Below are 13,476 nucleotides of genomic sequence, written 5' to 3'. Positions count from 1 at the left end.
GACATGGACATCTTGGATGACATGGGGATGAGTAAATTATCAGCAAAAGTTTTTTTTAAAAGTTAACTTTTTTCAGCATACATTTAGATTTGAACATGTTCGACATTTTTGCCTATTTGTTCTAAGATTTAAAATTTGTATATACGTCAACGCATTCTCACCCCAAGGCGTCACCTTTGACCATGCTTCAATATTTGACGTTTTAGGCGCCCTTTAGCGTCACTTACATGACGCGATCCTATGGCGTCATCTAACTGACGCTAAAGGAAAGCGTCAGTTAGAGGACGCAGTTAGGTTTAGGTGTGGGGTGGGGGTAGGGTACACGCGATCCTAGGGCGTCATCTAACTGACGCTAAAGGGCGCCTAAAGCGTCAGATATTGAAGCATGTCCAAATGCTTCCCAAGGCGTCAGTTAGGTGACGCCTTGGGAGTGAGAATGGGCTGTATACGTTCCTAAAACGCTTAATTAACTGGTTTTACAAAAATGAAATTTTTGAAATTTTGTGAATTCACAGTACAGATGTCAGATATTCTCTTTTCAACACCCAGTGGTTGTTAGGGCCATAGTCAGTGAAGTATAACCAGGACACATTGGCATTTAGTGGTAAACAATAGGACACCCCGTTCTACTTTCTCTTCTTTTGTCTCACTTTGTTTTGGCTGGATTTAGCTGCACTGATGAGCTGAAGAACGAACACAAAGAGAGAGCAGACCCCTACATTCTTCTCACAATACGCCTACCATCATCAGAGAGAAAGTTATCACCTCAGGAGAGTACGACAGGGGAAGATGGCTTTAAGAAAAGCACTGAAGTGAGGTGAAATTAGTGAGGTAATCTCTTCAAGTTGTCAGCGGACATAAGGCAGCTATATGTAAATGTAAGAGGTGGCAAGTTAAAGTGAGTGTGTGCGTCCTCGCAAAGAGAAGGGTTTTAAGTCGGAGGGTCTTACTTTGATCTTTCCCACTTCTCTGTCCCACCTCTCCCCCCTCTGTACTTCTTTTTCTTTTTTTACCTCCTTGTAAGAAAATCAAGGCCTATTAACCCTAATCTCACTTAATGGCATATACCTCTCCTTTTGTCCTGGGCGATGGGCAACAGACTCTTTCCATTCAGCCTCTCGCCCTCTTTCACGCGCCTGGCCGGACTAATCCCCTTTTTGCCGCAGGGCCGATTATTCCTTGTATTTTATCAGTATTCTTATGATTATAATCTGCATTCTCATTCATGCACCCCTATCCACAAGATGGAATTGCTTTTCCCTCTCTTTCATGGCTTTCACCGTGCCCCGACATTGAAAGAATTGCTTCTTCTTTTTTTTCAACTGCCCGGCCTTCGGAGGGGTGGATGTCAGAGTTTGGGTGCAGGAGAGGGTGTTGTTTGTAATTTAGGTAAGTGAACTCCTTTGGTAGAAACACATTTTCTGGCCGTTTGAATGTGTTGTTCACGGAGAGTAATGAATGGCGCCACACTGGCCCGTGTAAACGCATTTACCTCGACAAGCAGCGAACGAGGGAGTGGATTATAGGCGGTGAGGTTGGAGAAAGAGTGTGGGCTAATTATTATGGGGTTTGTTTGGGGAGTTGAATGGGGTGGGTTCAGGCAAGGCTGGGGTGAAAGAAAGGCTCCGTCCTTGTGCTGCAAAAGGGGTGCACAATTAATTATTTCAATCCGTTTGGATGCAGCCGAGCACACAAGCATGCGCAAGCTTACTCTGATAGAGAACAAGAGGGAAAAACAGGATATGTGTTTAAAGATTAACTTTTGCACTAGTTTTAAACAACAGGCACACACACACACTGTTTCAGTATACTAGTTTAATTCTAAGCAAACACGAGACATTAAGGCTAGAAGATTTTGCAGAAAGATAAACTGATAACACTTTACCAAAAGTTTCAATTTGTTTACATTAGCTAATGCATTTTTGCACATTCAAGTTTAAAACACTTGAAATGTTCAACATGTATTAGTATATGTAGAAATTAACATTGCTTTAAAAGAATTGCTCAAAGATTGTTTAAGAACCTTTTTCTTCTGTGGAAAACAGTAAACGGTGGGTTGGTGGTGATGGTGCAGTGGATGAGACACATGGCTTGGGTGTGAGAGACCCGGGTTTGAATCCACTGTGAGACACCAATGTGTCCCTCAGCAAGACACTTAGTTGCCTCAGAGGTGTGCGACCTCTGACATATATAGCAATTGTAAGTCGCTTTGGATAAAAGCGTCAGCTAAATGTAAATGTAAGATAAACTATCCCTAAGGTTAACAAATTGGACCTTATTGTAGAGTGTTACGATACAATTAAATAACCAGACACCTCAACCTCCTCAGACATTAAAAAACTGCATGTCGTTGTATATCGTTCTTTTTTAGTCTTTCTCCTAGGCATGTTGGAATCACTTTGGGAAACGTGTGGCGGGATTAACATGCACCACACGTGGGGTCCTGCACACCCCACACTGGCACACCAGGCTCTCCGTCATGCTGCTTGACCCCCAAGCCAAGGGCTCCTCCTGGGCTCCCTGAGGCAGGAGAGGGCACTTTGCCACAACCAGTTGCTGCTCAGGGGAGGAAAGCAGAAGCTGTCCCGGCCCGGTGAGAAATGGCCACCCTCCTGTTAGCAGTAGACGTGGTACAGTTCCACTGACGCCCATGCCAATGCTGACCTCGCCCAGCAGACGCCGCATCTCCTGCAAGGAAGAGCCAAGGAGTAGGATGTAGTTACGGGCCAGCACCAGCGTGGAGATTTTGGACAGGCGCCTTCCAGTCGGAGGGGCTCCGGTCGGAAGGTAAGGGTGCTGCAGTGCTCCCCCTACACCGGTGGGAGAAGAAGAGTAAGGCACCATTACTTCCCTTAAAGCATCCATAGCCACGTTGAGGTCCTGCATTCTCTTCCTCTCACGGCTGTTGATCTTTCTCCGCAGCTCCTGTTGCTCCTCCACACTAAGCTCACGAGGGGGTTTCGAAGATCTGAGATGTCCATGGAGACCCACAGCATTGGAGGTCGGTCCTCCTGCTCCGGTTACTCGTACCATTCTTGGCATGAGTTGCTGTAAAGAGTCTTCGCCCTGCTCTCTGCACCTTAAACCAGGCACAGTCTGCATTCTGAAGAAGATATTGAGAAAACATGAGTAAGATAAGTAATTGAATCGAAATGAGGGATTTGAAAATACCTTTGGGATATATGGATTAAAGTTTCTGTTCATTCAAAACAAAAATATAAATTCCATCATTATTCAACCTCATGTCGTTCCAACCGTGTGGGACTATTTATTTTGTGAAGCATGTGAAGAACTATTTTTTTTTCCAAATAATAAAATCAATCAGGCACACTCAAAAACTCAAACACTGGGACATTTTTCAAAATATATTATTTTGTGTTCAACAGAGGAAAGAAAGTCATACAGATTTGGAATGGCTTAGAGGTGAGTAAATGATGACATTTTTATCTTTGGGTGAATAATCTCTTTAAAGTTCAGTTGTCATATTGCTCAGTCTTTCTAGTAGGCAAAGACTTTACCTTCAAGCTTTTGATCCACACACTCCAGATCTTCTTCTGGGATTCCGCAGTTCACTTCTTCAAGTCCATATTCTAGTCATAAGTTAATCTTCCTTAAAAACAATAATAGTTAAAGGCTCAATTAGATAAACTAGACTGTAGTTGTCCTTTATAGAGATCTTTAAACCGCGGCTAACTAACACGCTCCTAACTATTGGAAGAATATGAGAGAAGTACTGCTATAATGAGCTAATGAGTTACTCTGTCACTCTCTCTCTCTCTCTCTCTTGACGCCCCCTCATCTGCCCTCCATGCTAATGATTTGATCATCATTTCCAATGGTTGAAAACCCTGATCGTAAGCACATGCCTCATGTTTGTTGAATGGGATATGATGATGTCTTCATCTCAATGCAATACTGTGAGATTTTCTTGCATGCATAGGACGCATTGTGACATTGATTTTCAGCAACTGAATGGGGAAGCAGATGAACAAGTGAGCCAACAGACAGAAGGCCTAATGATTCTCGTCACAGGTGGCACACCGGACATACCCAGGGCAAGACTGATTGTAAAACATATAAGCGGTGCAATTGTCTCTTTTACCAAACTATTGACACACTTTCAATTAGCCTCCCTCTAACTGTGAGAGGAAGGAAGAGACGTAAACAGAAAGCATGTTGTTCACGTTGAGAGCGGGAGGTGAGAACATAGAATCTCCTGTTTGTCTCGCAGGGGTGAGAGGAGGGTAAGAAGGTTGCGGCACCCGGTCCTGGTGAATGGTATCATGGCATCCATGCGCACATACTCATAGGCTCAGACAGGAAAGAGAATTTAAAAGAGCAATCGCAACGCCAGGCACCTGCAGGGCAACAGAACACAACCTGCCAGTGTGTCGGTGTGTGTGGAATTGTGTGTGCTTCTAGCTGACCTATAAAAGACAGCCTGTGATGGATTAGAGCTGGGATGTTCGTCAGCTGTATGTCTGTGAACGTGTGTGTGAAAAGAAACGGCAACCGAAAGGAGGGAGGGTGAGAAGAGAGGGCCGAAAGGGACACCTGCTCTGACACAGAGACAGAGAGAAGAGATGAAAAAGAGAGGGAAAGAAAGAACCTGGTGTCCACCCGCAACACCGCCCCCCTCCCGCTCACTCCGTCCTTCCTTCCAGCTTGTGGGGGGTTGAATGGGGTGGCGCGGTGCCGGGGGGCTCACATCCGTATCCCCTGCCCCCAGCGCCCATTGCCTCCGTGGATTTCAGAGCGAGGCTGGAGCAGGTCAGGGACCGGTGGAGACGGGCAGCGGGGGAGATGAGGGCTGTCTTTGTGGGGCCCAGAATGTTTTCCGTCTGGGCCAAGCCGGCGAGCTTGGGCTGGGTCTCTGGAGCTGCACCTGGGGGTTCAATCAGCTCATTCACACCAAGCCTGTTTCCTGTAGTTACCAGTAAAACGCCTGGCTTAGGTGGTGTCCACTTGGCACCGCTGGGGTTCCCATCTCTGAGACACACACACACACGTACATACGATAGCTTCATTATGCTTGTAATAAAAAGCTCAGGCTGGGTCTCTGGAGCTGCATACATAAAAATAATACACACACACATTCACCGGCCACTTTATTAGGTACACTTTGGTAATATCTTGTTGGACCAATTTAGTGAGCCCATACTAATTGACAGGAGTGACACCCGGTGTGTTCTTCTGCTGCTGTATCCTACCTGCTTCAAGGTTGACGTGTTGTGTGTTCAGAGATACTCTTTTGCACAGTTGCAATGAGTTTTTATTTAAAATGCCGTTGCCTTTATATCAGCTTTATATCAGAACTGCCGCTCACTGGACATTTTCTCTTTTTTGGACCATTCTCTAAACCCTATAAACCCTATACTAGTTGTGCCTGGAAATCCCAGTAGATTAACATTTTCCAAAATACTTCGACTAGCCAACAAACATTTAAAGTCACTAGAATCACATTTCTGCAGATCGTCTTCTTGACCATATCTACAAGCCTAAATGCACTGAGTTGCTTCCATTTGATTGGCTGAAAAGATATTTGCATTAATGAGCAGTTGAACAGGTATGTACTCTATACCTTTATTACTAATTTATATAAACAATATATGTAGTGTTGAAACCTTTACTATCTATGGATCGTTACAAATATTTAAAAATTTTGAATTATTTTATTATTTACATTAAAAAGTCTTATACGTTTTTACATTTATTTCCCTTAAACATACAGATACCCTCTGAAGTTTGCCAAGTCATATGAGTTACTGCACTCTAAAAAATGCTGGGTTTTTTTAACCCAACTTTGGGTCAAATATGGACTAACCCAGCCGTTGGGTTAAATTTTTACATTACATTTTTAACCCAACATTTCAGGTTTGTCCATATTTGACCCAAAATTGGGTTAAAACAACCCAGCATTTTTTAGAGTGTGCTCCATTCACTTTGTGTATGTATGGAAAAGTGATTGCAGGACATTTCTGAACATTTTGCCCTACAGAACAGATGAGTATATTGGTGAGTAAATGACAGATATTACACTCTAAAAAATGCTGGGTTGTTTTAACCCAATTTTGGGTCAAATATGGACAAACCCGAAATGTTGGGTTAAAAATGTAATGTAAAAATTTAACCCAACGGCTGGGTTAGTCCTTATTTGACCCAAAGTTGGGTTAAAACAACCCAGCATTTTTTAGAGTGTAAGTTTTGTGAGCCAGTCATATAAAGTATTTCATTTTGTAACAAATTTCCCATTTCCTTATTTCTTGTGTTTAGGTGAAGGATCGTGCAGCACAAAGGCAAGACAGAAGAAGACCAAAAAATAAATCTGTGCACCAGCAGAAACATCACAATACCTTTAATTGCCCAGAAACAAAAACACAAACAACAAGGAAACATTGGGCATAAAGAAGTTGGACTACCTGCTAACTTTGACAGCTTGCACTGCTAACTGTTTTTCATGATGTGGAAGGTCACAACACAAGCTGATGCATAAAATCCGCAACATTGAAATGGAGAAGGTCTGCTTCCATATTCATTACCAGACCATGGACTCCGAGAAACGTCTGCTAAATGCCGAGCGTGATATTTCAACCGCCGGCTGGCCAGCCCTTCGCCAGCTTGTGTCCGTACTGCACGTACTGCGGAGCTGTCTCGCACACCAACAAACTTGCATAAAGAAAAGTTCTAATGAGAAATTAACAGATGTCACAACTTTATTCTCTCTTTCTCTCCCCTGGAGGGGAGCAGGTGTGGAGGGCGAAGCTGGAGGGCCTACACCTCCATCAGACGTTTCACGTTCTCCACAAAGTTGCTTCTAAAAATGAGTGTGTATCTGGTGGAGATGCTCTAAAACAGTTGACGGGGGGAGGTGAGCTGTCTAGAGCATCAGAGCACTGCGAACCCTGCTTGACGTGTTGCTGTGGGCCGGCGGCCATGGATATGAGAAGATTACAAGCTGTTAATAGGGCGGAACCAATGAGCTGAAGGCTGGGTATTGTGACTCCCAGCATGCTCTGGGAAAGGTTGGCCTGGACAGAACGGTTGGCTTCTCAGATGGATGAAGTCAGGAGAAGAGTCACCCCATGGGCCTTTTGTCAAGTTGCCCGAAGAACAGTTGACACTGTTTCAAAATCATACACAGTCAGTGACGTCCAGTGTTGGGAATCGTTCTTTAAACACACGCTCTGAAGCGGCCCTGCTGAGGACACACTGATTATAGCTGTCAGGGGCTACTCAGTGCCAGCTGCCATGTGTGTCAAATTTCACTAATAAGAGCACTCACTTTGACACGTCACATTGAACATATGCATTGCAGAACGCCATGCCAAAAGGATTCATGCAACAACAACAAAAAGTAAACCTTTTGTGAGGCAGATTTCCATTTCATGGTTTTTAAAGGGTTTTTTTCTCACCTTTTTGTTGATATCTTTGCAGGAATAAATGCAAAGACCGTTGAGTTTTGTCAGTTCGCCTCATAATTCACTTCTTTATCGATATTGACATGTAAATTCAGTTGTAACAATTTCTAGATCAATTCCCACCCAATGTCCGTTTTGAGTTTTCTACGAACACTGCTGGATCTCCAATCCACCGTTTAGTTTCTATGTGTTATTGTTGTACAGTTTGTGAGTGTTTATTTAAATTAAATTCAAATGAACACAGTGCCAGGGCTATAACCACCATAGACTTTGAAGGGTCCCTCCCAATACTCACATATGGCCTTATTGTCTCCCCAATATTTAATCTTTCCGAAGCTGCTCTGCTACACTTGAGTACTCATGCTCTTATTATAAAACCAAGCGAACATCATAAGTTGACCTCAGACAACAATATAATACAATTTAAAAAGCCAGTTCATGACTCCTTTAAATGAACTACTTTACAATGAATTCTACTTCTTTTACTCTTCATTCCCCTTAATCAATTTAAATGTTCTCCCAAAAAAATGGTTTGGTTGCCAACGTTGGTGATTCGATGTTACTGAAACTTAAGGATTATAAACACTTCTGGTTAATTTAAAGTCAATGTCTAGCCAGGGCCATTGACGGCTGACAAGATGGGCTCATTTGCTTTAAAAAAGACTTTGGATTGAACTTCCCTTCCATAAGGGAACGTGAATGCTCTTGGGATGTGATAGATGAGTTGACATCACATTAGGTTTGAAGAGAAGACAAGGAATAACTCAGTGACTAGCCGAGTTAACGAGACAACATGAAAAGCAATAAGCCAGAGGCCCAAAAAAAAGAAAAAGAAAAAAACGGAAGCACACACACCCACTGTCAAGATCATAGGCTAAAGGGCAGAAAGTCACTGGAGTAAAAGTTAATAGGAAAAAAAATAATTAACCAAACAAAATTCGCGATAGTCAACAAAGCTTTGTGATGTTCCATTGGTTGATACTGAACATAGCATGCGTGTAGAGTCATTTTCAGAGCTAATTTAGCTTTTCGGTGTTGCAACTTCTGCCGTCCATTCAGGCCTGATGAAGGATGGATTCTCAGATGCTTGTCAAGGAGGCTGAAAACGAGTGAAGATAAATGAGAGAAAAGAAGAGTCAGGCGACCCATGCAAACTGAGAGCTGAACACCTCTATCACCCAACCATCCATCAACCGCCCTGACACATGAGCACACACAACACACACCATCTAAATGCACGTGCACGTGAAAGTGTGTGTGTGGCGACAGAAGTGAAAAAGTTTCTCACTCCATAAAGTTACTAATATGATTTTGCAGGAGAGAGAACAGTGTTCCCAGTGGATTGAAACGGAGAAACATATGCCAGAACAGGATCAGATTGCAGGACAAAGTCATTTAGAGTTTATCGGGTACACACAGTTTTTTTTGTTTTTTTTTTCTTCTGAAAGGAGGAACACTGCTCATAAGATCATGTCTCTGAAAGAGTTCAGCTGGACAGCAACAAACCCACAAACAAAAGGTCCAGCAGCCACAAACCCTCATTGGCCTGCGGAGCTCCCATGGTGCTCTTTGATGTTAAGTTGTCCTGGCCCTGTCCTCTTTTCACAGCGCATCCACACTCGGCCAGTCATGAATATCCAAGAGTTCAGCCCCTTACGGGATTATCCCCTCTTTCTTTAACCGCTCAAACATTCCTAATGACACATCTTTCTATCTATCTTACACTCCTTTGAGTCTTTTTTCTTTCTCTCTATTTCTCTGCTCCATCTGTCTTAGTCTCTTTCAGTAAACACATTGACTCTTTCAGTAAACACATTGATCCAGGCTGTAAGAGAGTGCATTGGCTTTAAATCTTGTAGGTGCACACTGGCACCCGAGCTCATGACCTGCAAACAACACATGGGCACGCTACACTGGCTGTCTCTCTCTTCCAAAAGCCCAGTTGCAACAGAGACAACTTCATTTTTTTTTTTTTTTTTACCCAAATGTTCGGTTTAGTCAGTTGGGTCATTTTGCAGGATTCTTTTTTATTATGTTTACCCAGGTGCTGGGTATAATGTTAAAAATATAATGTACATCACACATATTGACGTTTTAACATCAAAAGACTGCTTAACATTTATTCTCATTCTAAACTGAAACAATTAAACAACATCCAAATTAATTAATCAATGTAAAAAAAAAACTAAAATCATAACACAAAAAAGGGAAAAGACAGTTTATTAAGGAAACAATTACAAGTTGCTGTTAATTACAAGTTGCTGTTTTAGCTACACTGTAAAAAACATAATTGTAATTTTAATGATAAAAGACTGTAATGCTACAGGGCAAAACTGTTAATTGTTTAACAGAAAGTTTCCATACAGTAAATAACTGTGATATAATTTTACTGTAAAATGCCATTAAATTTACAGTTTTTGCAAGTGAAAAAGAACCACTCATTGTATAATTTACAGTGAAAAACGTAAATTGACATTCCCACAATTCCCTGCGTCACACTTCACATTTGATGTATTTTTGTTGAAATAACTGTTTCCTCATAATTATCTTGTTTGTTTTTTTAATCAGAATATGTAGGGTTTTAAGGTTGTTCAATTAATGTTTATTGCATTTTTTAATTTCACGTGTTATCATGATGGTGTTTGTTTAATGTTTGTGTGAATGACATTGTGCAGCTTCTTCTTCAAAAAAAAAATATTGACCTTTAATGGAAGACAAGTTCTGTTTGCTCATGTAACTTTCGTCACTACTGACATGATTGATTATTGTCAGTGTATTACAATACAGAACAGAAATACATTTTTCAAAAGGTTGGTATCAACAGATTTCAGAAAATGAAATACGGTCTATTACTGTAAAGGTGATTACTGTTTTAATGTATTTTTGATTGTTCAGGCAACCAAAGTTGCCAGCATTATTCCATAAAAAATATGGGATTTTTTTATTTATTTTTTTTTTTTTTACTGTGTACAGTTCTGATAAAGGATTTGCATGTTGGCCAGTTTTGACCAAAAAAGGCAGTAAATCACAAGTGTATGAGAAATTAAGTTAATGCAGCAGAATGTATTGGCCATTTATGCATGTATAGTTCCAATCAATTTTTTTTTTTTTTTTTTTTACTTATCAGGCTGATTAATTATGCAATCATCACATGACACGTTCCTAATGAATCTCAATGAACTAAAATAAAAATGTCTTTTACGTGAGGATGCCCTCGGCTCCATGGGGTGTGTCGTGTTACATAAGGAAGAACAGATGATGGAGGGTGAGATAAACACTTGTCCCAGGGGACGTGTGGTCTCATATGGCCACTGTACAGGTTCCTCAAATCATCCGTCTGCTTCTCCTCTAAAATGCACTTCTTGGAATGATTACGTGATAAATGACTGACACTTGCAATAACGATGATGGATCAATGAAACTGAGAGGCCGAAACACATTTTAGACTCGAATTCAAGACCGAAAGAATAACTTTACTTCTCTCCCCATCTCTCTTTCTTGTCACTTTCTTTAGTTTTCTCCCAGATGCACTTCGTTTATTTACTCATTTTTATTTGCTGTTTCTTAATTGACATTATTTGTGTTTTTCCACCACCTTGATGCATCTCTTCAATCCTCTCCGTCTAATCCTTTGGACTAACAAGGCCCAGTGTTTGCCTCTGAATGGCCCAACATCTGTGCTGAATCAGAGGATTTAAGAATGTTTTAAGATCTGAAAACCATCACAAACACATAAATATTAAACACTAAACACAATGCTGTAGTTTGGCATGTTATTCAAAAAGTTTAGTTTCGCCTATATAATAACTTTTTCTAATAGTAGCAAAATTGTTACATTATGCAATGCACCCAGCAAACATAATTTAGGTTCTGGGAACGTTAGATTTTGGTTCCCAGAACTTAGAACTAAAGATTAAGGTTAAGGGAACGTTCCCGGAACATTCTTCTTCTCATTCTTCAATCGGTGTGGTGGCATAATAAAGTACTGACACTTTATTCACGTTAGATCTGCGTTATTAGTGATGCCTATTAGTATCTGTAAATACAGTAGGCCTAATGTATCAGTAATCAGAGTGAGAGGAGACCTACGTTAAGTTGTTCTGTCCAGTGGCTCCGCGGGGGAGGTGCTGCTCTGATTAATTTGGAAACGTGATAGCGTGTAATTCTCATTACCTTTCGAAGTAATTGCATTTTACGCGGAGCAAATGGGCGAGGCGGCTGAAGATTACTAACAAGCAGATGTTAGTGAAGGAAGACAAGACATCAGCAGCCTGTTTGCTTTCATGGAGCTCAATCTGGAGTCAAAATTACTATTACACTGACTGCTACTGAAACTTTTTTTTCATTGAAGCTTGAAACTTATGCGTAAATATCTGTTGTTGCGTATGAGCCCTTTTTTTGTTGAATTTAGACTATTTGGTTGTGTAATAAAGATGTTATTGAAATGGCCAAAATTCATCTAGGATTAAGCGGCAAATAAAATTTGCAAATGGAAACAGTTTACATAAAGAAAAAATCTCAAAAAAAGAATCAGTTTGTCCATATAAAATAAAAAATGCCGTTTGAATTCCTAATTCAAAATGAATATGGTTAATTATTATAATAATTTAATTTAATGCATTTTAAAACAAATAAACAAGTTGCAAATATGAATATTCAAAGGGCAGCTTTACTCCGTATCGTTCCAGCTCAAAAATCCCTTGGAAAACATTGCAACAGAAAGAGCAATCTGCCATCCAGCTGCTGGCGTTTAGTTATGTATTCCACCTAATACTCCTTTATTTATTCCCTCCATCTCGCATCTTCTTTTTCTGTATGTTTGTGTAGTGCAAGACGGCAAATGCGTTTTTTGCATTCTAAATAAATGATCGTCTCCTTGAGGCTCAAAAAACATGAGGGTAATCTTATTTTTTCCCAGAATTATGCGCTTCATAAAAGTTAATAAGAAAATCTCCAAGGTCTCATTTGGAAAGGTGCCCAATGCAGAAGAATTGTTTGCTTTGACAGGTAAGGGTGTTCACAGGTCACATGAGAAGTGAGGAAATAAAGGCGAATTCCACAGCACGTCATAGATCAACCAAATTACGGAAAAGGCATTGACACATTCCTTCTATCTCAATCAACTTGTTTTCTATATGACTGTATATATTTAAATTTTGCCTCCTCAGTTTTTTTCTGTCTTTTTAATCAATGATTAGTGTTCCACGTTAACGGGTTAAGACATAATTTTCATTTGAACGCAAATGGACAGTGAAGAAAGCTTTTTAAGTGCGCAAAAGTTATTTGTTTAATTTCGTTAATTAGAATGCACAATACATTCATATTATCTCTCTGTTTTGTATTATTACTGGTATTTGGTTAAACAAATAAATTCGGTATTCAGTTTAGTTTAATTTGTCTGTAGGCCAATACATTCTGATATAATGCGTAAATAACTTTTTATATCAATTGTACTATATAAACTATTAAACTGTAACCTGTGGTTTTTAAAATAACTTCTGCCTCAGATGGTTTAGCGTCTGTCAATAATCTCGGCTCAAGTTATTAACATGCTCACTCTTTTTAGGACATCTTTGTTCTAGTTTACAATAAATAAATGGTGTCGGTCTGAGCACTCTCTGTTTGTTCTGATCACAATCGAATGAGTGGTTATTTGTTTTCGAAAAAAGCATACCGTTATCTAAAAATGTGAAGGAAAAGTTTTTAACTTCTTTCGTCAAAATAATTGCGCTGAACTTTTTTTAATTTTCTTTTTTAACATTTTAAGTGATAGATAGATAGATAGATAGATAGATAGATAGATAGATAGATAGATAGATAGATAGATAGATAGATAGATAGATAGATAGATAGATAGATAGATAGATAGATAGATAGATAGATAGATAGATAGATAGATAGATAGATAGATAGATAGATAGATAGATAGATAGATAGATAGATAGATAGATAGATCGTGTTTCTTTTCATTTTGAAAGTGTAGAATTTATTTGAGCTTCCACTGGGGAAAAAAAACAATTGGGTTAATTGATCAAGCACAAACAAGTAAATAAATGCA

The 13,476-nt window shown here is 40.1% G+C and overlaps 1 protein-coding gene across 1 annotated transcript; it reads right to left on the bottom strand.

Annotated features, from left to right (window-relative positions):
* Window positions 1–1,805: 1,805 nt before the first annotated feature.
* olig1 (oligodendrocyte transcription factor 1) lies at window positions 1,806–3,857 on the bottom strand. The gene is made up of 2 exons (XM_039655907.2): window positions 3,519–3,857; window positions 1,806–3,103 (listed from the first exon to the last, which is right to left on the bottom strand). The coding sequence occupies exon 2, from the start codon at window positions 3,100–3,102 to the stop codon at window positions 2,395–2,397; it is 708 nt and encodes a 235-aa protein (XP_039511841.1). The 5' UTR covers window position 3,103; window positions 3,519–3,857; the 3' UTR covers window positions 1,806–2,394.
* Window positions 3,858–13,476: the final 9,619 nt, after the last annotated feature.

The sequence above is a fragment of the Pimephales promelas genome, chromosome 7, assembly GCF_988280905.1.
Source record: "Pimephales promelas chromosome 7, fPimPro1.hap1.1, whole genome shotgun sequence".
In the NCBI taxonomy this organism is placed as follows: domain Eukaryota; kingdom Metazoa; phylum Chordata; class Actinopteri; order Cypriniformes; family Leuciscidae; genus Pimephales; species Pimephales promelas.
Note: the sequence above shows the minus strand (reverse complement) of the source record. Positions and strands in the feature narration are given on the sequence as shown.

What these genes read in the sequence shown, in the direction of transcription:
- olig1 (XM_039655907.2), bottom strand. Translation starts at nt 3,102, where the DNA reads ATGCAGACTGTGCCTGGTTTAAGGTGCAGAGAGCAGGGCGAAGACTCT.